The sequence below is a fragment of the Phyllostomus discolor genome, chromosome 1, assembly GCF_004126475.2.
Source record: "Phyllostomus discolor isolate MPI-MPIP mPhyDis1 chromosome 1, mPhyDis1.pri.v3, whole genome shotgun sequence".
In the NCBI taxonomy this organism is placed as follows: Eukaryota; Metazoa; Chordata; class Mammalia; order Chiroptera; family Phyllostomidae; genus Phyllostomus; species Phyllostomus discolor.
In genome coordinates, this window is record NC_040903.2 from 136,263,897 (window position 1) to 136,289,495 (window position 25,599).

A 25,599-nucleotide genomic window follows, 5' to 3' on the forward strand; every position below is an offset into this window, starting at 1 on the left:
AAACAAACTGGGATTTGTATCACTAAGTAGACGGGTGATTGTGGATAAGGTACAAACCTCACTGAACCTCAGTTTTCTTACCTATAAAATAAAAATTAAGAAAATACCTAAGTTACAGAATTTTTGTGAGATCTTAAAGCAGTGTGAATGTGTTACACAAGAACTAACAGTTATATACCAGGTACTTCCTAAACACTGTACTTATATATTGTAGCTTATTTAATCCTCATAACAAGCTTATGATGTAGGTGCATAATAACAGTCAATGAAGAAACCAAGGCACAGAAAGGTAAGTAATTTGCCTGAAGTCAGGCAGCTGTAAGTGCAGAAACAGACAGGGACCCAGGCCGCATGCTGTCCCAGTCCAGGCAACCACTACAACCTGCTGCCTCTCTCCAATGAGATCAATCAAGTCAAATTCCTAGCACAAAGTAAACACTCAATGTGGGTGTCTTTTCTTCCTTCCATCAGGACCCCTTTATACACTGAAACAGGAAAAAAATGAGCATTTATTCTCAGCAAATAGTTACTTACCATGCAAGACAACCATCCAAAATACATTATAATTATTAACCCAGGCAACAACGTAACATAAGGTTTGAGAGTAACAAAATAATTTTTAATGTGCACTTATTGCCTTTATTTGATGTTGTCCGAAGGTATTTTTGCTTTTGTGATTTTTCTTTCCAAATGACTTGGCGTTAATTAAGTCATACAGAAAGTAGATGAGAGAACTGACCTTGGAGTCCAATCTTTCAATTGTTACACCAATTTGCTTTTTTTTAATAATTTTTTTATTTTTTAATTACAGGTGACATACAATATCATATTAGTTTCTGGGGGAGATTGTTTTATAAGAAGAGCAAGAATCATGTCTAGTTTAAGGTTTTATATAACATCACTGTGAAAACAGCCTCTACTAAATATCAAGTAACCTATTTCATAGAAATCGGATTTAGGGTTTTTGGTATATTAACCAATTTTTAAGTTACATACTTACATAGATTACAAAGTACAGACACATCCAAAATTCAGTAATAAAATAAACAAAGGCTCATATGCTCAAGCCTAGAAGATATCTGGCTGGGCCAAAAGGAAACCAGCTATTGATTATAGTGGATACTAAGCAAAAAGAAAAGCAATTTATTTTATTCTGCTTCTTTTGTTGTTGTTGTTGTAGCTATATAGACATCGGTATTTCTTTGCTAAATCAAACAATACTTACTACAGGTTAAGACATAAAAATAGCCAGTTACTGCCCTGTCTGGTATAGCTCAGTGGATTGAGCACCGGCCTGTGAACCAAAGGGTTGCTGGTTCACTTCCCAGTCACAGCACATGCCGGGGTTGCAGGCCAGGTCCCCAGTAGGGGATGTGCGAGAGGCAACCACACACTGGTGTTTCTCTCCTTCTCTTTCTCCTTCCCTTCTCTTCTCTCTAAAACTAAGTAAATAAAATCTTTTTTTAAAAAATAGCCAGTTACTGAATTATTATGTGCAAGTTATTATGCTAGAAACATTACATATATAGCTCTCTATTTCACAATAGATCTGTAAAGTAGCTACTATTATTATTATTGTACATTTCATAGATGAGAGACCTGAGCTCTGAGAGGTCAAGTACCTTGCCCAAGTTCACACAGTAGGTAAAAAGATGGGAATTCAAATTCAGATTTGCCTGAAACCAAAGGCCACATTTATCTTACCAAATATATCCAAACCTCACTGGGTATCAGAATTACCTGGGGAACTTGTTAACAAAACTGATGGTCAAATCCCACACCTAAAAATATCAATTCACGGAGATTCTGATTTATTTAACAAGCTACCCAGGAGATTCTTATGCAGCAAGCTGACACTGGTCTAGAACAAGCATTTAAAAACCACCATACTACCTCGAATTGCCTCCTTTATGTTAGTTTAGTGATTAGGTGAGATTATAGGATATTAGACATCAAGTTTTATATTCAATAAGTGTTATGAATGGACTAAGGACCCAATTCTATTTTAGATTGGAAATAGATTTTTTAAAATGATATCACTTTTTTTATTTACCACCAAAGACTGCAGACATCTTTGATTCCTCCTTCTCTTTTGTCTCTTAAATTTGTCTCTTCCTTTGCCTTTTTACTACTGCCTAGAGGACATCACCATCTACTGGCTACTACCCACTGAGAACCCTTACCTCCCCACCCCTTCTTTTCATAGGCAGACTTCACCTCTCTACAAAGGTGGGAAATGTCAGATTCCCACTTCCCAGTCTCCCTTGTAGCTAAGTCACATTCAGTGAGATCCAATCCTACTCAGTAAAGCTAGACAGTGCCTGGTGAGTTTTCTTTCCTAACAACAACAATAAAAAAAAATATATAAAAGCATACCCTTTTTCTTTGTTTGTGATTAAGTGGGACAGCCATCTTATAACCATAAGGATTAAGCCAGCAGAAATTCAGAAAAGTCCAACTCAGAGCCCTGATACTTCCAGATTTCTTATGTTAAATAATAAACCCCCATTTTCTGGCCAATTTTAGTTGAGAAGTCAACATTCACTCTGGCTGTTGCAACAGCCTCCCTTGCCTCCAATCCATCTCTAATTTGTCCTTCAACATCACTATAAATCTTACCTTTGAAAAGCACAGATTTTACCATGAACCATAAACTAGTAGAAAACGTTCTAACGTGTCCCACTGATAAACACAAAACCCAAACTCCTTTACAAATGAAGCCAGTTTATCTCCACCTGGATTCCCCACAACCCTCTTATCCCAATATATCATACACCATAGTCATATAGACTACTTCTCATTCCAAACGCCTTATAATAAATTTCCTGCTACATTCCTTCAACCTAGAATTCTCTTATTTTCTGCTATTTTTCTACCTACCAAATTCTACTTAGCCTTCAAATTACTGCACCTGCTTAAAACTGTAATTAATTTCTGTCTACTCTGGTATAAACATACTGTGTTTATACCCATCAAATGCTGTACTTACCACATTCTTCCTAATAATGTATACATCTTGTTATTACATACCTTATCATATGTAAGATATATCTGTCTTTCCTACAAGGCTGAAGGTATTGTGAAGCTAGCACCCATGAGTAAACACTGATATAAGATGGTCCATGGATTGTTCAGTTGAATTTGTCCATAATCACCTAGGCAACCTCAAATATGTTGTTTAGGACATAAAAGGGATGAAGATTGTATTTTAAAAAGAAAGAAAAACAACAAAAATATTTGAGGCATTTGTGAAAATCTTTTGTGGAATCTCACAACCTTTTCAAACTTAAGATACAAAACAAAATGTTTTAACTGTTAATTGCTGAATTGAGAACCAGAAAGGCAACAAACATAAAGCCTTGGAAAACTCCTCAAATACCTGCTTATATATGCCAATTTATCTCTACTCTCTTATGATTAAAACAACTTCTTGAATTCTATGTCAGCCAGTAGATGACCCAGCTTTAATCTCATTGTCAATGTAGTCCCATAGAAACACTGATGGGAAACCACAATGAGAAACTACTTCACATTCGCAAGGATGACTACAATCAAAAAGAAGAACAAGGGGACTAAATGCTAATGGAAAAATAAAATAATCTCCCTAAAAATAAGGAAGAAAGAGAGACAGAGAGAGAGGACAAATAATTCCAAAAAAAAAAAGACAGAAGATAAGTAGTGGCAAAGAAGTAAAAAACTGGAGTCTTCACACACTCCTAGTGGACATGTAAAAGGGTTATAGCCACTTCGGAAAACAATCTGGCAGTTCCTCAAATGGTTAAACACAGAGTTCCCACATGACCCAGCAATCCCACTGTTAGGTGTAACCAAAGAGAACTGAAAATATATGTTCTCACAAAAACTTATATACAAATATTCATAAAAGCATTATTCATACCCAAACAGTGGAAACAACACAAATGTACATCAACTAATGAAGTGGATAAAATATGGTATATCTATACAATGGACTATTACTCAGCAATAAAAAGAAGTAAAGAACTGATACATGCTACAACATCATGAACCTTGAAAACATTATGCTGAGGGAAAGAAGCTAGCAACAAAAGACCATATAGTATATGATTCCATTCATAGAAAATGTCCAAGATAGGCAAATCCATACAGACAAAAGAGTAAATCAGTAGTTGCCGAGGGCTGGGATACATGGGGATTTTGAGGAATTAGGGCTCAGAGGTTTGAGATTTATTTGGGGAATAATGAAAATGTTCTCAAATTGATGGTGACAGATGCACAATTCTGTGAATATGTTAAAAACCAATGAACTGTAAAACCACTTCCAACAAATGAATTGTAAGGTATGTGAATTATATCTCAACAGAACCATTAAAAAACTGCTAGGACAACTGTTATGATTCTCAGTTATAACAATTAGCAAGTCTTAAGCAAAGGCATAAGTTACTGATCAGTAGGTAAGATAGAATAGGCTAAAAAGTATTGTATTTTCTATATTGTCCAGAAGTTGACTGGCAAAATTCAATACATTTGCTGAATTTCCACAATCAGGGGCAAGTCTACTGTATACCAAACTTTAAAATATGTAAATTATTTTTCAAATGCATCGAGAAAATGTATCTGACATCAGCTTAGTTGTACAACGAAGAAACTGGAATGGAGGTCATTCCTGACTCCTTCCTCTCCTCTCCCATGTCCAAGCCATCATTAAGACCTACCAGTGCCCTGGCTGGCGTAGCTCAGTGGATTGAGCGTGGGCTGGGAGCCAAAGTGTCCCAGGTTCGATTCCCAGCCAGGGTACATTCCTGGGTTGCAGGCCATAACCCCCAGCAACCGCACATTAATGTTTCTCTCTCTCTCTCCCTCTCTATCTATCTATCTCCCTCCCTTCCCTCTCTAAAATGAATGAATAAAATCTTTAAAAAAAAAAAAAAGACCTACCAGTTTTACCTCCTCCTCCACTTCCACTGCCAATACCCTGGTCTAAGACATCATCATGCTCTCCTGCTTAGGTTACTAATGGGCTACACTAGTCTCCTTGCCCACTCTAACATCCCCTCCATTCTCCACACAACAGTGAAGTAGTTCTTTAAGCAAATCTGATCACGTCTATCCCTTGCTTAAAATTGCTTCCCATGGTCTTTAGGATAAATTCTAAAATTCTAAAATTCTTAACATGATCTCCAAGGCTGCTACTCTCTCTCTCCCACTGACTACCACTTCATGGGCCTTCTTTAGGTTCCTTCACCTCCCTGCACTCCTTGCTATTCAGGGTTTTCTGGCACAGAGGCTCTTGCTCTTCAGGAGTTTTCACTCAAATGAGGGTGGGGGACACATGGAGGGAAAGGATGACTGAAAGATGATAGATGATTAGATAGATAAGAATTTGGGGCTATAATTATTTCCATGAAAAAATAAGAGTAATGGGACAGACAGCCATGGTGGTTGTAGAAAGGCAGGTGTGACTAATATTACTCCCTCAAAGAAGTCTTCCCTCAACCCTGACATCAGATCAGTGTCCCCTTATATGTCCTCCTGACAACACGATTTCTCCCTTGCAGCACTTGTCACAGATATAAATAAACAACCTAGACTCTCTTATTCACCAGTGTATTCAAAACTTCTACCACTGTGTGACACATAGCAGAGCATTCATAAACATTTGAAAGGAATGACTTGGGGTCTCCGGTTTCACAAACTGAGCCATAAGATCACAGGCCATGTGATATAATCAGCTACCCTATCTAACTCTGCCAGAGTCCAAACCAAGAGTCACCAAGAGATACAAGAGAGGTTATCTGTCCCACACCTGCTCCATCAGCCTTAGCAGCACCCTCTCTGCCACCTCTGATTTACCACAGCCTCTGTCATATTCCCTGCAAGGTTTCATAAGACACGCACTTAAACAACAGCTGGCTTCCATCTTCCCTATCTAATCATGTATAAAAATAAAACATCATTTATATTATTGCAATCATTCCCATGGCAAATATGAGAACAGCACAGCCCTAACTGAATGACCTCAAGGAGAAGAAGCAGCTTTGCAGGGGACTTTGTCAAAGGCAGATGTTAGCTACTCGAGTTCCATTTATAGGACTTGTTTCCAAGCAAGTTTATTCTTTCCTGACTTCAATTTCCTCCTTTAAAAATGACATTTGGTAGACTTTCTAGATGCTCAAATTTCCCTTTTTCTTTTGATTACTTATAACATCCTTTAGTAATATGAAATCAAATCCTTTTTTCTCCACAATAAAAACAAATTCTACTACCAGAATACTTTTGCAAAGACTCAATGCTCAAAACATGTATTATTTATAATGGATAAATTCTTTTAAAAGAATTAATATTCACAAGCTCTGTGGTGAGATCATTGTAAGACAAAACTGGGAGCTAATTAAGCTAAGCAATTCTCATTAAATGGAGAGAAACAAGTAATATTAAGATTTGGCTCTTAAGTGCTTGGTCAAATGCCTATTAACCACAGCGTCTAGGGAAAGTTCTACCCTAGTATTGTTGTAAGTATCCCTCTCATTCCAAAAATGTCCTCCACTCCCACTTCATCCCACCAGAGTGGTCTGATCCTTCTTTTGAAATTTAATCCTTTGAAAAAGAAAAGGGACCAGCAGTCTAACTAAAAAGCCTCTCTGCTATTTAAAACAAAAAAAAAGTACACAAAGTTACCCTAAAATGTCCTTCCCCTGGATGAGTGCCACCCTCACTCATGCACAGCTGGTGTTTGCTCACTAAAATACTCTGTTCATAAACAAGTCCCCTCTATTCTATTATCGCTGGCATCTATTAATTTTCAAATATTCCCCACCATGATAAAATTCTATGCTATGTAGCTTTTGGAAATAATTGTTCTAGTTAGCACCAATTCATCCTGACACAAATTATTTTTTTAATTCCTCATAGAACTTCTAAAAGAACAAAGCTTACCACTATTTTAAGCCAAAGAAAATAAGGTAATTGGATAACAAAATAACAAGCAGATAACCACTTAAAACCAATGTGCTATACCAATTAGAACATTTTAAGTCAATGTCAATTTTTAAAACTCTATAGTTTTAACAACTGAGACAAATCTCAGAATATATGTATTCCTTTATCACAACCTTAACGTGTACTGCTAGTTAACGGACCATTTTTTCAAATCTGCTCTGATTCCCTAGGTGTTCTTATTCAATTCTGTACTCTGAAAGACCACCTCTACTCTGACAACTCCCAAATTTAAATCTTCAGCCCCGACTTTGTCTCTGAGTCCTGGACTTTTCAACATATCCGCTAAAGCACAAGTGGCAAACACAAGGCCCACGGGCTCTCCACCTTGTTTTATCCAGCCCAGCACCTTGTTTCTACCCGGCGGCAGTGCCGAGCTCATTGCCCCTAGTTAAGGAGTAGTTACATTGATACAGTCCTAAAATTACATTCGGCCCTTTAAAGGCAAACTGCAAGGCTGATGTGGGCCCCAGTGAAAATGAGTTTGACACCCCTGCACTAAGGTGTCTGTTAAGCATTTCAAACTTCACATGTGATAAGAGAACTAATTTTAACCTCCAATGTTTCCTTCAGAAGTCTTTTCCGTTTCAGGAAATATCACTACCAAGAAACTTACAAAGTAATTAAATTCTCATGCATACTACAACATGGATGAATCTTGCAAACACTATGCTAAGTCAAATAATCCAGATACAGACCTGGCTGGTGTGGCTCAGTGGACTGAGCATGGGCCTGTGAACTAAAAGGATTTGAGGTTTCTCTCCCTCTCTCTCTCCCTCCCTCCCCCTCTCTCTGAAAATAAATAAAAGCTTTTTTTTAAAATCCAGATACAATGGGACAAATATTGGATGATTTTACTTACATGAGGTACCTAGAATAGTCAAATTCATACAGCACAAAAGTAGAGTGGTGGTTGCCATGGACAGGGGGCGGGGGAACAGGGAGATACTGTTTAACAGATACAGTGTCAGTTTGGGATAATAACATAGTTCTGGAGAGAGACAGTGGCAATGGTTGTACAACAGTATGAATGTACTGAATGCCACAGAATTACACACTAAAAATGGTTAACATAAATTTTATGTTATGTAAGTCATTTTACTATACAAAAAAAAGAAAAAGAAAAAGAAACCATCTCTGTCCTTCACCATCCACATCAAACGCATCAGGAAGTCCTCCTGGCTCTACCTTCAAAATATTTTTGTAACCCAAGTACTTATCACTACCTTTACCAAGGTACATGACAGCCCAAGCTACTGTCTTTAGCCTAAATTTCTGCATTAGCTACTAGTAAGTCTCCCTGCTTACATTCTTATTTCCCTACAGTCCATGCTCTACAATACAGCTGCATCTTTTAAGGAATAAATCAGATCAAGTCACTGTCCTAATCGAAAATCCCCATCACACTCAGAAAAAAAGGTCAAATTTCTGCCATTGCTTATCAACTCTGCCTGACCTGCCAGAGCCTACACTGCTAATCCACTCTAGTCACACCGACCTTCCTGCTTTCTTCAAACAATCCAAGTTGATCCACCTCAGGGCTCTCCCTGTGGCCCAGTTTCTCAATTCCTTTCGAACTCTGCTCAAATGTCTTCAGAGAGTACCTTTCTGACAGCTCTATCTAAAATAGCACCTCCCATTACTTTCCCTTTCCTTATACTGCTTTATTAGCTTTTACACCTCTTGTTACATCCTAAAAGTATATATGTCTATGTATTATATCTCTTCCACTAGACCAGTGATTTTCAACTTCTATGGCACAAGAATTTTTAAAATACGCAAACCTGACCATTTAGTCAGGGGTACTGACCTCTATTCCCTTAGGTTGTCAAATAAAAAGATGTCAACAGCCAAGAAAACAACAACCATCCAGTAGGAATGAATCAAAATTATACCTATTTTTTCATCAGATAAGCAAACAATATATTCTTTGTTGTGCCACAGAATTTTAGTAATTACTTTATGTGTGCAATGAGATGAAAAAGGTTGAAAATCACTGCACTAGACTGTAAACTCCTTAAAAATAGGAACTTTTTACCACTATATAGCCAGGACCCAGAAAAGTACCTAGCACATGTAAGTATTCAGTAAGGACCCAAACAAATGACTGAAAGTATCTCTCTTTGTAGAAGCACTGAGCCTTACACCCTTCATTTTTATTTCATAAAACAGGCTTTCCTGGACATTAAAGGAAATCATTTCATTGAAAGCAACCAAAAAGAAGACTCAATCATCCAAGTCCCCATTTTGCCTCTTTAAACCAGAGTCAGACCTTGAAAATGAAATAAACCCTGGAAAATGGAACAATGCCATCAGTGTAGCTTACAGCACAAAACTCTTTTACCAATGTGAATTTAACCTCAATTTTTTTTAATTAACTAATTTTATTTTTATTTTTTTTAAAGATTTTATTTATTTATTTTTAGGGAGGGAAGGGAGGGAGAAAGAGAGAGACATCAATGTGCAGTTGCTGGGGGCTATGGCCTGCAACCCAGGCATGTGGCCCAACTGGGAATTGAACCTGCGACACTTTGGTTCGCAGCCCGCGCTCAATCCACTGAGCTATGCCAGCCAGGGCAAATTAACTAATTTTTTTTTTAAAAAACTCTTCTATCAGCACCAGGCAACTCCTCAGATAGCTTCTGCTCAGACTTTCCTCCCCTGCTCACCAGCTCCCCACCAAGAAAATAGGAGAGATTGCCAAAGTCCAGACTTCTAAAGATCACCATAAATACAAAGCCTTTCCTAACTTCAGCTACCAACTGGTTATTTTGAAAGATGCTATTAAATGTCTATTAATACCTAAATATTTAATTACCTTAATTCTTCACAGATGCTTTTAACTTTTATGTCTCTGACACCATAACTTAAACCATATTTCACTTGGCAATGGTATGACAAAATACTCATGCCTTAATTTCTATGAGTCCCTCTCCAGCTCTTAAGCAGGTAAATGGAAATTTAACATTTGTTATTCCATTGCATATATAAGCACAGAGGCCAACAGACAAAATCCCAAACCAATGGAATTATGCCCATCCAAAATGATAATTTTCATTGTTTCTTGGCAGGAATACTCTTCAGCTGCATAAAATGTTTTAAATAGCCTAACAAAAATAGGATATCTCTATACTCTATATTCCCTTAAGTAAGCTATATTTTTAATTATTTTTAAAGACAATACAAATGTGGAGAGGAGGATTAGCTATGCTGGTCATCTTTTATTAAAGCCCCCTCAAATAGCTGAAAGAAGAGGACTAGACAGAGCCTTGGTCAGTTTCCATGGTGCCTGGCACAGCGCCCCAGCACAGTCCAGACGACATTCCAGCAAAGTTGAGAGCTAAAGGCTGTTCCAGGGTTTGGAGAAACCTATGTGTCTTGTTCAATTCAGGAAAAATCTAAACACAGAGCAACCCTGTCTCTATGCTGGGGACCTAGACCGCATGCAAAGACCGCCTGAATACTTTCCTACCCTAATTTAAGAATGTTGCATTGTTTAAGAGCCACAGGCAGTAAACCAACTTGTCATTTATTGTTCTTAGAAAATTCTAGCTTGTTATCTGTTTTGACAGTAATAAAATTATCTTTTAAAGCAACAGTAGGATAGAGTTCTTCCTTCCAGCTCAGCTGAAAATAGGTGGTTATACTTTATCACTCATTGAATTAGAACAAGCTGCCTGCTCTCTTAAAGCAGCTGTTTAATATTTTTATGTAAGTACAAAGGAGATTTATGTCCTTTTGGAAGACAAAAGAGAGGAGACTCTGAAGAAGATTCTTCAGAATAATATCTAAACAACTATTTAAAACAGCAATCCGTTTTCTACAAAATTGGTTGATGTGGTTCATTTGGCAAAGCATTTGAGGAATGAAAGAGGAAGCAAGCTTATAATTATTTTGTTTTATTACACCAACAATAAATAAAGACTCTTTAAAAGTTTTTCCCTTTCATCAGAACGCTCACTGACCCATTTCTGCATGGCAGTGCTGACCCCAGCCCTTTCACACAGTGAAACTGCCAAAAATGAACAAGCACATGCTCCTGACCAAAAAGAAATAGGCTGGAATTAAATCTGTAATGTGAAATATTTCATGGCCAAATTTAAAGTTTTAAAATGCCACAGCCAAAAACACCATACTATTCTGATTTCAACTTTATTCTCATAGACTTTGATCTTAGCAAAGTTTGTTTTAAATCTAATACTTGCCCATTTCCCCAAATTCTCTGGCACACAAGAATAATATTTCAAATATAAGTTTTTCAGTTTTGCTGTATGTTTTAACAGAAATAAAAATGTTGAAGCACAGAATATAAACTCCCTTATTTGAAAGCTTCTCTAAGCATAATTCTCCCAAGGCAAAAAAAAAAAAAGACTACTTGGTATAGACATTTGAGAAAGCCCAGTAACTTAGTCAAAACCTTTGGAGAATTCCACCAAAGTGTAATCTGTTTTCAATCACGTAGCAAGCATTTACTGAGAGCATAATAATGGGCCAGGCAATAGTGGCAGATGATTTAAAAAGCAGTCCATGACCTCGTGGAAGCTACAGTCACTCCAATAACAGGAGATAAACATATGAAGCCACAGAAGTAACATTTTTTGAAACCATTAAGAAGGCTTTACAGAGGAAGTGACAAGCAAAATAAGACCTGAAGAATTAAAGGAGCTAGGTAATGAAGGCAAGGAAGACAGTAAATGCAAAGGAGGACTTGAAGCAAAGTCAAGTGCAAAGTGGAAATTTACATGGAGCCAACCCGTAATAAATAAGCCAAGCAATTTGTATCGAGACTTATATGAAGTAAGAACTATCCTACTATCGGTATGAGGAATCATTATTTAACTCAAGATGGCAGAGATTATATAGACCAATTAAGAAGTAACAAATTACTCGCAATGGAAAGGTGATAAAATGCTTTACTAGGTTCATGAAAATAGAGAAAAGGAGATAATTCTCAAATTAAAAGGCCAGTACTTAGTGATTGATACATAAAAAGTAACTGGGATAAGTAAAATAAAAGACAAGGATTATATCAAGATTTCTAAGTAGGACATCAGATTTGGTGTGGTGGTTTTAAAATATGAAACTCTGATGAAAAGTCTGAACATTTTATTAATATTTCTTAATGAAAGAAATATTATTTTTTGATATTTCTTTCATTAAGAAGTGAGGTCTGTGTCCCTTCACCTTAAACTGAGAAGACACATGAGTACTTTAATACAGAATGTAGCCAAGGCTAAGTCACAAAAGGCCATACAGCTTCCAATTTGTTCACTAGGACACTAACTCGTGGAGTCCTGAGCCATATGTATGAAGTCCAACTACACCAAGGCTGCCATGCTGTGAGGAAGCCCACATGACACAGAAAGGTCATGTAAAGGCATCACGACTATCAACAATCCCAGCTGAACTCAGCCGTCAGGTCATCCCAGTTCAAGCACCAAAAATGCGAGCAAAGCGCCCCTGGATAATTCCAGCACCTAGCAATCTGAGGCTTCCCTGGTGAAGTCCCAAACTCCGCAGAACAGAGAAAGCCATCCCTATTGTGCTCTGTCCAAATTCCTGTTCCATAGAATGTATGACATTGATAAAATGGCTGTTGCTTTATATCAAGTTTAGGGTAGTTTGTTACACATTTATAGATAAAATGGAAATGGTGATGGTAACATTAAGTGAATTGTTCATGAATACAGCTTTTGGAGAGGAAGAAAATTATGGTGGTTCCATTTTGATCACTTAAGTCTGACATATCTGCAGAATATCAAATGGAGATGTTGAGTAAACTATTGAAAATAAAGATGTGGACTTAGAAAAGAGACAGACACTTGAAGAAGCAGTATCTGAAGACAAAGGAAGGCTACATAAGTATGCGTGTGAAAAAATAAACATGTATAAGAATGGAGCAATATGAAAAGTTAGAGAAAAAATTCAAAAGGCCAGAGAAAGAGAAAAGAATCAACACAGAATGCTATTGTGAAAGCCAGGCAAACACTCTCTAAGGTGTCAGCTCCTGTGGTCAGCACTATCAGATGCAGCAGGAAATCAAGTAGATTAAAGAGAGTTAGGGAACAAATACGTGTATTTGGCAGAGAGTTGGTAACTAGAAGAGAAAATTCAGTAGCATGTGATAAGGAGCTGACCAGAGAAGTCCAGAAATAAATGAACCTTGAGTAAACAGGCACAGCCAGGGGAGACCACTCTCTAGAGTGCAGCTATCATGAGAAAGTAACAGAGGGAAGGAGCCTGAGGGGTTCCAGGGATTTAGAAAAGATCTGCTGATTCATTTACTTACCACCCAATAAATATACATGTATATTTTTCAGTGTGTATGAGTAAGATGAGTTAACCTAGAGACCAAAGGGGAGGAATTAATAAAGAGAAACTAAAGGTAAACCAAAAGGAATTTATGAGTCAAAGTCCTAGAAAGGCAAGAAATGAAGGATCAAGAGTCCTAGAAGAGGTATCAGCTCTGATACCTCTTTTCTTTGAGGCAGGAGAGTAGTAAGAAGGTTATGTTGACTATAGAAAGATACACTTGATAGAAGGAAGGAATACAAAGGAGGGAAATAAGTTACCAATGAAAAGCCCCCTTTTCATGGAATAGGAGGCAAGATCATGCGCTGGCAGTGAAGAAACTGGAATGGGGTAGAAGACTTAAGAGTGGGAAATATTTGGAAGAGTATCTGTAGTAAATGAGAAGAGTAAACTGAAGACCTGTCAACAATCATCAAGTCATATAAAGATCCTCTCTCCCACTGGAAATGACAATCTCCCCAACAGTCACTCAGGCTATAAATTAACTAAGAGTAAGAACAGAGACAGGCCTTTTTCAACTCTGCATCCCCATGACAAGCAGAGAAGATGACGGGCCCTCAATAAATGTTTGATGAATGAATGAATGAACCTACATATGAAAGAATAAGAAAAAAGTAATTCATCAGAAATTTGTTCATTCTTTTCATGATTATAAACTGATATTCTCTACATAGCCATCACAAGTAGATTCAAGAGAGAAAGGGAACAAATTCATCAAAATCAGATTAATTCATCACAATTATCAAATATTTGCAAAAAAATTCATCAGCCATTATGAATATTTTTATTTGTTATCCTAAAAGAAATTCCTAGTCTTAGAAAAGACTTTTGCTCTAATTACAAATATATTTTCTAGGTCTCTCCTCAGTAAATGTCAAAAATCTGTGAATTTAAATGCACATATAAAACACACGTCTTACCAAGAATTACCTTTGAACTGAAGAACAAAATGAAGGAAAAATAATGAATTTGCAACTGTTCCTTCTAGATGTCTTGCCCTGTTTCCCCTGTACCTTTAAAATAACTATACTTTAAACACTGATTGTGTACCTTTCCTCAAAAATGGCTAACCATAATATTGAAACAACCTATATTTTCATAAGAAATATATCTGTTGTATATACTACCAAGCTATACTAAAAAAAGTTAACAGGTTAATTTAATACAGTGTAGACCCTTTACAACACTAGTGTTAAAGGAAAGATGAGCACCAACTTTACACACTTTAACTATGTAGTATACATCAGGATTCCCTACACATAATTATAAAAACAGAGCTTCATCCATATTTAATCCAAATTCACATCATAACTAATATTCCAGATAATAATATGTTTAAGCTGGCATATGAATAGCCATAATAACTAATAAGAATGGCTCTTATGCCTGGCTGGTGTGGCTCAGTTGGTTGGGCATTGTCCCACAAACTGAAAGGTCACTAGTTCGAATATTGGTTATGACACATGCCTATATTACAGGTTTGGTCCATGAGTGGGGCAAGTACGGAAAGCAACCGATCAATGTTTCTTTCTCACATTGATGTTTGTTGCTCTCTCTTTCTCCCTCCTTTCCCCTCTCTCTAAAATAACATTTTTTTAAAAAAAAAGGACTAGCTCTTATTAGCAAAATAAATGAATGAACAAATGGAAACAGATTCATAGATACAGAGAACAGATTGATGGTTGCCAGAAGGGAGGGGTGTTGGGGTACTGGATAAAAAAGGTGAGAGATTAAGAACTACAAGTTGGCAGCTACAGAGTAGTCATGGGGATGTAAAGTATACCAAATAATATTGTAACAACTATGTACGGTGCCAGGTGGGTACTTGAAATATCAGGGGGAACCACTTTGTAAAATATATGATTGCCTAACCACTATGCTGTACACATGAAACTAATACAAAATAACATTGGCCATAAATTATAATTAAAAATAAAATTAAAATTTAAGACATTTAAAAAGTCATATGTTTCTTATTAGCATGTACAATATTATGTGCCAGACACTGTGCTAGGTGTTTCATATGCCTTATCTCCTTTAATACTCACACCTTTAAGAGGTAGGTACAGGCAAAAGTCACAGTTTCTAAAAGGCCAGAATGCAGCCCAGATTTCCCTGACACCAAAAACCAGTCTATTAACTGCTGGATACATAACTACCAATGAGGAAAATCAGTGTTTTAAGTGGCGGTACTTAGTATGTTCTGTTCCAAGATAGTCGAACCTTTCAAAAACCAAAACCTAAATCTTGAACTAACACTTCCTAATTTTTCCTAACTTCAAAGGCTTAAGACAATCTTAATTATGTTTAAAAACTACTCATAATAATTTGTGGAAAGAAGCAGCATGTCTGGAAAGAATAAGTATAAAGATATTATGTAATAATGGGAAAAAATAAATATTTTGAAATAAACATCAATGGGGGAAAAATCACAAAGAAACACAAACCCTTTGAAGATAATATTGCTTTCTTTTCCATCTTTAAGTCCAATTAAAATACTAGTTAATAATTCATTTCAGCAATGAAAATATAAAACTTAAAATGTTTAACTATAACAGTCAAGTAAATAAAATGCATTTATTTTGAAATATTACTTACAAATAGCTTTTATTTGTCTACCAATACTAAAAAATTATATAGAACTTACTATGTGTCACTGTGCTAAGCACTTCACGTACACAACCCACATTTAGATTTTAATTATTTTATTTCTCAGGGTAAAAAGCAGAGTTCAGCAACAAACAAACTATGGACAATTTATCAAACATTTAGAATTTGCCATATATATGAAATATATTCACAACCCCTCTTCACTTAACATGTTCCACTGTCATTACCAACATTTTCTAAGAGCTTACTATATACCATCACTAGTCTAGGCACTTAGGATTTAAAAAAGGAATAAAACCAAAATCACTGTCCCCCAAAGTGCACAGACTAGCATAGAATATTAACAAACCTTTTTAAAATAATATGGGAAGTGTTAATCCTTTCCCCAAAGCAAAGAAAATAGAGAGCAGGGATTACGTCACAGAATATCCATAATGAGGGTCTGAATAAGACAGGAGCAATAAGGAATGAAATGACAGCACATATTCTAGAAAAATATGGTTGTTGAAAAGACCAGTTTAGTTTTACACATGTCGAGTTTGAATGCTCATGAAGCATTCAAGTGGACATAAACAATAGACAACTGGACAGAAATGTCATCTTGTATCCAAGAGAGATGGTCAGGCTGGTGACACAAGGGCACAGAGGTAGTAACTGGGCAATGGGAAGAGATGAAATTGCTGGATAAAGAGTATACAATGAGAAGAAGGCCAAAGAGAATCACAGAGTACACCATTTTTTAAAAAGCACGAAAAGTGTATAAGCCACTAAGCCACAACAAGCCTTCTCAACCCATACTTCACCTCAAAAAGACAAAGCAAATCAAAACAAAACTTTGCACCAACATACTGTGAAACCAGTCAATGCATTCAATCCATCCATTAGCAAACATGTACTGTTTATTTCCTAAGTCATAAAACATTGTACTAGCTGCTAAGAGGAGCCAGGGATGAAGAGAACACATTTCTTAATCATAAGACAGTATTAGTATAGTGAGTAGGTTACGAGCACAGGATCTAGGTTGGCATTCAAATCCTGGCTCTGCCATTTACGTACTTTTTGGTGACCTTGGGTAAACTACTTAGTCTCCAGGTGCTTATACTTTCTTATCTGCACCAAGGATCACAACAGTACATAGTCCCATATGATTGCTATAAAGAGTAAATGAGTTAAGAACTATGTCATGAGGAACATAGCTTGACATATAATAAATGCTCAATAAATGTTATATTGTTATTATGAAAATTATCAGAATGGCTGCAGGGGTTCAATAATAATACAAATAAACAGTGCTATTGGATTTCACAAGATGGGAAAATGACCCTCACTTGGGGGGAATTCATCAAGCACTTCACTAAGCTGCCCCTCAGGACAAGGCTAGCTCATACAGTGTCTCTGTGTGAATGAGAATGCAGCCTGCAGATGCACATGAACAAGTAAGTAGCCTGGATTTTTGTCATCACTCAACCCCTTCAAGAAGCACCCTTATGCAGGATATAACCAGGGCAGCCTTATATGGGAGCCTGGAAGACGGGACATATAAAGCTGAAAAAAGTTGAAGAGAACACTCCAATAGAAATGTAGAAAAAAGGCTGCAAACTATCATGGGCAAACACAAAGGCAAGTAACCCATATTGGTTGAATACAGTGAGCATTTAGAAGACCTGAAGATAATCCCAGAAAGGTAGATGGGAGCCAGATCATAGAGGACCTTAAATACCATCAAGGCATTCAGCAGTAAGTCTGAACAGGTAATATAATTCCGACAATGCTTTAGGAAGAGTAATCTGACATTATGTACTGAACAGATTTGAGCATGCGCAGGGAAGAGGTCACTGAAGTAGTCTGTCAATCTGTGAGTTCCTCAGAGGCAGGGGCCATATGTCTCATTCATTCCTGTATCCTCTAACTAACAAAGTGCTAGGGATGGAGTCGGCACCCAACAACTACTTGAAATATAAATAAATGAATGAGCCAAAAAAAGACATCATGAACCTTAATCAGAGTGGCAACAATGGAAATAGAAAGATACATATTGGAAAAATAGTTCAGAGACAGAAACAAGAACATTGTAATAGCATAATCAATAAAATATATTAAAAAATGAAAAAAAGAAAAACAAAAAAAAGAACATTTGCTGGCTGATGAAATGGGGCAAGGACAGGGCAGAATCAATAAAGACTGTAAAACTGATAAATGTTACATGTACTGCATTACAGGTTTCTGTGAGAATCAAATATAATTATGTTCATGAAAATGCTTCATGAAAAAAAAGTATGCTTTTCTCTGGAATAAAAGCCAGTATATCTAGGACAGATATATTACTTTATTTGACCTTGAATATATTGCATTATTTTAAGACATTTAAGACATCTTCTGTCTACACTAGATTATAAAACCTTTAAGAGCACATAATTTGTCTACTGTTATAAAGCACAATAAAATCTTAAGTATTACTTTAACTAACATTTTCCCACTCACAGAAGAAATTATTATTGAACCTAGTTCAGCTATACATCAAAATACACACAAATGCAGACACACACAGATATATACACATTTATGTACACATATACACATTTTTCTTTATATTCCCAGGATGTCTAACAATTAATGTTACACATGCTCAATAAAAGCCAGTTGAACTGAAATGAACTAACGTGGGAACCTCAGAGAGCTTATCACTGGTGACCTTTATGTTTCCCTCTCACAGTCTATGCTCTTATCATCATCTACTAAATGCATACTGTAGAAGAAGGAGACCCATGGTAAGGGCAGTTAGGGAGATAGAAAAAGAAAAATCAAGAAATATGATTATAAATATACATGACAATGCTGTGCCAGTAATTTTTAACAGCTGGCCCAGATGGGTTGGGGAGTCTGCTTTTCAGTATTTGCCAATTTCTATGGTTTCTATAGGCCATTCCCACTCTGGTCTATTTCAAGCTAACAACATGATATCAACTGGTTTGCAAAATCCATGAAAATTTAACAATCAGCTCACACAAAACAAGCATGAGCCAGCTCCAACACCACCACTGGATGCAATTTTTAGATGCATAACATACATAAGCATAAATTCTGCTTTGCAATACTATTTTCTATGTACCCAAAGGAAAGTACAAAAGGCAAGGAAAAGGTAGGGAAAATCCATACCCTACTCCTATAAGGCCTTTGCCTCAATCTACAAAGTAGTCTTCTTCTGAACTGGGCATATGATCCAGCCCAGAAATTCCTTTTTCCTAGTCCCATGACATAGAAATTTTTCTGATCATTTGGCCCTATTAGTAAAAATGTTTAAGCATGTATGTTCAAGATATGTTAATATATTTATTTATAAATTATATTAGAACTACTATATTAATATAGTATAAATTATAAAGCATACATAAAAGCATACATAAAAGATAAAAATTAATACAAATAGAAAAGAAAAATTTTCCTCCCACATCCCAATGGACTATTTTACATCCCCCCCACCCCACCCTTGGTTTTACACAATCCAGTTTAGAGATTAGCAAGGCCAACATTAAAAGTAAAATAAATAACTTCCTGGACTTGTTTCCCCTAGGCCTACAACCCATCTTATTAGGTCTTCCCACTACATACTAAAGAAGGGTAAGCACCAACCCATGGAAAAGATAGGAGAAATGAGTTAACAAGATCTTGAGCAAAGTTGGACTAAGGACAATACAGCTCCATGGAATTAAGGCTCCATGACAATAAATCATTAGAGAGGCTACAAAGACACCATCCTAACTGGAGTTTTTAACCCCATAAAGCAACATATCCTAGTACCATATGTAAATGTCCTTGGACCTAAGCCATCTGTATCAGTTCAGGCAAACAGAAGGGCTGAGAGGAAACTAGAGTTTCCCCCCAACCAAGCATGTCCCCTAGACGAGTATATTAATAAAATCTTAAGTTGGGAAATAGCACAAGATTATGCCAGACACACATAAATCATATAGAACAGCCCTTCTTTTCTACTGCAGATAGTCTGCTGGCAGATCACAGTTTAAGCCAAATATGTTAATCCCTAATCAAAAGCACTATTAATCAAATATGCAAGCTATATAAAATTCATCTTAAGTGTATATAAATTAATCAAAGATAACAAGATAGTAGTCAATCATAAAGTACTATATTATGTCAGGTTATCTTTGAGTTAGTTATCAACATGTGCTATTCAAATTACCTTGATTTCTTCTTAATTTCTACACTAACTTTGCTACAAAATATAGAAAAATAAAAAACAAAAAAATGCCTTCCTCAGGATCACAGAATACTGAAGAGCTTACTAAGAAAGATTTTATAAGCATATTTAAAAACACCTAAGGATACTAAAGGCTTTCTGAAGACGTTGCCCAAGGAAAGTCTTACTGCTTTTCCTTTCTTGTTGCCAATTTCTTATAAAGCATTAAAGACGGGGCTGCCCTTATCCCTCCTTGAAAGAAGAAAAAAAAAAAAAGAGGAAAAAAAAATTCTGAGCTTCCATTTCATCAAGACTAGCAGCATTTAACATGAAGGAATCAACCCTTTTTAACTATTCTCTTCATCCTTTGATTCTTTATTACACAGTTGCTTCAGTCTTAAGGCTCAAAGCTTTGACTGAAATAACCAAAATAAAGATCCCCACAAATTAATCTACCTTCCCACCCACTGAATTTTCCCTGTTTTCTTCTTTCTCTAAGGAAAATGGGGTCCCTTCCCCAGGGTAACTAAGTACCCTAATAAAAATTATTTTTTAATGTATTACTATCTCTTACTTCAATAAGGTTGCCTAAACATACATTTTCTCTCTTCTCTTCAAATGCCCATTGAAACGAGAGAAAAAAATAGTTTACAACTAAATAAAAAACATCAACACGTTAGAAAACAAAAAGGATGCCATTTGCAAATTAGAGTTTTAAAAAAGTCTAGATCCATGCTTCTCAAACTTTAGCATGCACCAAAATCACATAGAGGGCTGGTTAAAACACAGATTGCAGGATTCCACCCTCAGGGTTCCTGATTCAGTAGGTATGCGGTGGGGTGCAAGATTTTGCATGTCTAACAAGTTCCCAGATGATGCTGACTCTGCAGGTCTGAGGACCACGTCATGAGATCCACCATGCTCAGTAAATAAAGATTATTAAAAGTAATGTTTTTAATTAATTTAATTAGCATTCTCAGAGATACTCAAACAAATGATACACCATTTTTTTAAGTGGGAAGGGACTGCAATTGGAAAATAAAAAATAGTTCTGGAAAATTGGAAAAAATATAATTTCTGAATTTTAAAAAATCAAAAGGACTAAATAACAACTAAAACCTAATGTAGCAGTCTAGAAAATAGTCTAAGATATCTTCTAAAACCCAGAACAAAAGACAAAGTTAATGGAGAATATGGAAGAAAAATTAACTAGCATAAAGGGTCAATATCTGTGTAGGTTTCTGAAACAAGAACACCTTAAAGAGTAACAAATGAAGAAATTTTCCCTAAGCTGAAGAAGACTAAAGTCTTGATATTATTTCGCCAATTTCCAAGCATGTAAAAAAAATGTAAAGCCAAAAACCAGATCCATCTTTGCAACATTTCTAAACTTAAAAAATACAAAGAAAACTCTAAAAGCTTTGAAAGGAAAATATACAGTATTACAAAGCAATATAAATCAGGCTGGCATCAGACATCTCATTAGAATGCTAGAAAAAAAATGGAATTTTGTTTTCAAGGTTCAGAGAGGAAATTACTTTAAACCTGAAATTCTCCATCTAGTCAAACAATCAAATATGAAAGCAAAATAAAGACATTTTTGAAAATTCAAGAGTTAAGAAAATCGATTTCCTGTCTATATTTGTGTCCTACTTCTATGGTAAGAAATTATCACAGACCTCCAAAATAGGTATCAATGAGCTAATATTAGGGTGCTGACAGACTTACATGCCTTTTCTAGCTTCCAGAGACTGCCTAAATTTTGTGGCCACTGGTTCCCCTTCATTTTCATTAGTACTAGTAAATGTAACCAGTACTTCTAGCAGATTTTTGAGTTCCTTGAAAACATACAAATGTCTAGAGCTACACTATATAGCTTCTGACAAAGTAAATGAAAAATATCAATATGCTTTTTATCAGTCTTAAAAAAAACATTTTAATAAATTAGTATTTCTATTAATATACACCTACCGAATCATTTGCTGCTAGTGCAAGTGCAAGGTTCACTGTAAGAAACAAAAAGTAATTAAATTTAGTTCCTTCCACTAAAATTCATTTTGCCTTTTAATATTTTTTAATGTAATAACCAAAGCACACAGATTTTTAATATATCTCCCTTACTGGTAAGAAACAAGGGCATGGAGAGAATTCAGGAAGTAAAAAAGACAAAAAAGAAATTAATATTCCAACATAAGTAGTAGATGCTTATTAACATTTCAAATAATCCATTTGTATGTTACAATTTTGTTTAAATAATTTAGTTTTTTAAAAATGGTATACATGGTTTAATTATTTTCAAAATAGGAAGGGACATTTACTGAAGCACCTACTATGTGACCCTCTTCATTTTCTCATGTATTTACTTGTTTATATGCTGCCACATTCCATGGCAGTAGATAATATTCTAACCAAAACCAATAAACAATTGGTTTTAAAAAAAGTGCTAGCATACAAATCCATCAAATTATATTGTTCAAATCATGGCTATCAACATGAAAATAACTTCCATCTTTAACCAGCCCAAGTAATCACAGAGCATGCAAAAAGATTCACACTACCAAAAACAGGTAAATGTACTCCGAATTTTCAAAAAAAAAAAAAGAGAGAGAGAGGTGGATTCTAGAACAAAAGACTAAGCTTCTAAATTTTAAAAACAAAGTAATCAAAAGGGAGAAGGGAGGGGATAATAGGGGAAAGGGTGAAGGGTTTATAGGGACAATTATAAAGGACATATGGACAACAAGGCAGTGGGAATGGGGGAGGGAGGTGGGAGGGCTGGGGTGGTGGGGAGTGGTGGGGGAAAGAGGCAAAAAACTGTACTTGAATGACAATTAAATAAATAAGTAATAAATAAATAAATAAATGCAGTAAGTTCAGCCTAAAAAAAATAAAAACAAAGTATCAAATAGATGCATTGTAGGCCCTTCAGAAAGCAAAAGTGTGTAAGATGTAGCATGAACTCATTAAGAACATTCAGTAACTAATCATTTTAATGATAATATATTTTCAATTAAATAGTAAATTAAGGGCCTATCATCACTATAACATTTGGTAAATCTTAACTTCTTCAAACATCTGAAAAACTCTTCCACAATTACCTTCAGGTCAAAATGGGAAAAACCTGAGACAGTAACACTATATAGTTGGATTGGTAGCTAGCTGTACACCCTAAAACCGCCAGACCAAGGAATTACTAAAGACGGCTGTAAGTCAAGATCCAAGACCTCTAGTGACAGTCACAGAACTCTACCTGGCCCTTCTTATTTCAAAATGTCATTGATTTCAATGAAAATAAAGAATTTTAAGGTATATATATATGCACCCCAACTTTAGGTTAATAATCTGAAAAAAAATCAAAATTTAATCTTGTCCATATAGAATCAAGCTAAAATTAACAAAATGAAATATAATAAGGTAATCATTTTTTTTTAAATCAACTGCAAAAATGATAGGCTGGATAAGATCTGAATTAGCAGCCATTCTTATTGAAGTGACTGAAAATTAAATGTAGCCAATAAGACCTGAGAATTTTACGACTCTAAATTAATAATACTCTATTGAGTAGGATTGGGAGAAAGGAAGTTACCCTTTTTAAATGATTAGACTGAAATAATTTCTTTTTACAAATAAAAGGTTTCTTTTGAAAAATTCGTCTTGGATGGCAACTCTTCTATTTCTGATTGCACTCTTATGGGTACTAAAAGCAGCATTTCAGTCACAGTGTAATCTGTTATCAATTAAAAGGAGCCACCACAAAAGAAAATTCTCTGCTCCAATATATCAATATAAAAGATATAAAATTAGATGACAAATAATTACATTAAATCTTTTCAGGCATTTTCAAATATTAGATCTATATTACTTTATAAATGCTGAAAGTTATATTATGGTTAAATAAAAAAGGTCACAATGTAAACAATCTCATTGCAACTACATGTACAACTATATGTACATGGAAAAAGACTAGAAAAGAGCATAAAAGAATAAAAATAAGTATTAAAGTCACTAGGTATTTTAAAAATAGTAATAACAGTAATCAAATACTGAGCACATACTGCATGGAGACACGGAGCTAAGTTTAGTTTAATTTACATAACTATCCTGTGAAAAAGGCTATCACCATCGTCATCTTACAGTTAAGTAAACTTAAGTTCTGATGGGCAACCTGACCATCTTTTCCTCAGTGAAGGAGTCAAAGAACTGGCTATGTACCTAGTTTTGTATAAGTCCAAACTCTAAGCTCCTAATTGCTACCAGCTTCTGATACCAAGTCACCAGCTATTAGAAACTCCACAAATACTAAGATTTTAAAAAATAAATCTATAATTTTCATACTGTTCACTCACCAGTTAGCATGTTCCTAATCAACATCAGGATTAATATGCTATAATACCTGCTGTAGTAGACTTTCCAACTCCACCCTTTCCAGAAGCCACAACTATAACTTGTTTAACACCTTCAATAGGTTTCTGCTTTGGAAGTCCTCGGGACATAATTTCTGTTCTTCTTTGTTTTAGGGTCTCATTCTCAGCGCCAGATAACTTTAAAACAAAAGTTTTAAAATAAGCCATCTCCATTACCATGCTGTAAAGTAAAAACAATTCGAGTTTGTGATTAAGAGAACTTTCATTTCCAGTCCAATTCTGTTTAGGCCTTTAGTGGTATTCACCTACTACTATTGATTATAATCGTAGAAACACGTTGTTTAAGCTGAAATTATGTCAAGACACCGTAACGTCAAAAATAGAAAGTAACACCTTTTTACGGAGTTAAATCCTCCACGTGTTCTTCTCTTAAATTATCTTTCTAAAAAGCCAACATTAAGAAAGCCATGTGCAAGTCATACATCCCTGTTCTAAACATGTTTCACGTTCCTCCACACCTCGGCCTGATCCCACTAGGGGCCTATTGGCTGGAAAATGGGGACATCCAGGCGACTGAGGCCTCAGAGAAACGCCAAGTGGGCGTGGGCCCACGAGAGTCTTAGACGAGCCTTTGGCAAGAGGCACTTGGGGGCCTGTCGCCCCAGCATCTTCATCCCGCCCTTCTCCCCCTGCCCAGCTGCACCACGGACCTGGCGCCGACAAGCCAACACTCGGCTTCCCCCAAGTGGGGCACAGGCCCTTCCACCACCTCGAAAAAATACCCCACCAAAATGCAGCACACGCTGCCAGGACCCCATGGCAGAACACTGCTCCCAGCCCAGCCCGGAAACTGACGCGATTGGCGCGGAGTAATGACGTCACGTAGCAACGCGCGGCTTCTTTTCCCTAGCGACAAGCTGCCTCCGAGTTTATTTAGCCCTGGAACCCAACTTCTCGCTGTCTCCCTCGTGGCCAGATACAAACATTTTACACTATTTAACCAAATGCTTGTGGAGCGTTTTCACGAACCCCATCTCATTTGATCCTCACAGAAGTCCTGGAGTAGGTAGATAGGAGACTCAGCAGAATCCTGTTTTGTTTTCATTAGCAAGAAAATGGAGACTTAGAAAGAATATAGACTTG

General features: G+C 36.1%; 1 protein-coding gene across 2 annotated transcripts in view; it reads right to left on the bottom strand.

The window, feature by feature from the left end:
• NUBPL (nucleotide binding protein like) overlaps window positions 1-25,308 on the bottom strand; it is a 243,544-nt gene extending 218,236 nt beyond the window's left edge. Inside the window, exons 1-3 of one of the 2 annotated variants that reach the window (XM_028506993.2) lie at window positions 25,167-25,308; window positions 24,486-24,633; window positions 22,064-22,098 (exon numbers count right to left, since the gene is read on the bottom strand). In XM_028506993.2, the coding sequence (XP_028362794.1) occupies window positions 22,064-22,098; window positions 24,486-24,633; window positions 25,167-25,274 (291 nt within the window). In that variant the 5' untranslated portion in view covers window positions 25,275-25,308. Of the gene's footprint in view, window positions 1-22,063; window positions 22,099-24,485; window positions 24,634-25,166 lie in introns of those variants that run through there. The other variant, XM_036029455.1, reaches the window with a different exon arrangement.
• Window positions 25,309-25,599: the final 291 nt, after the last annotated feature.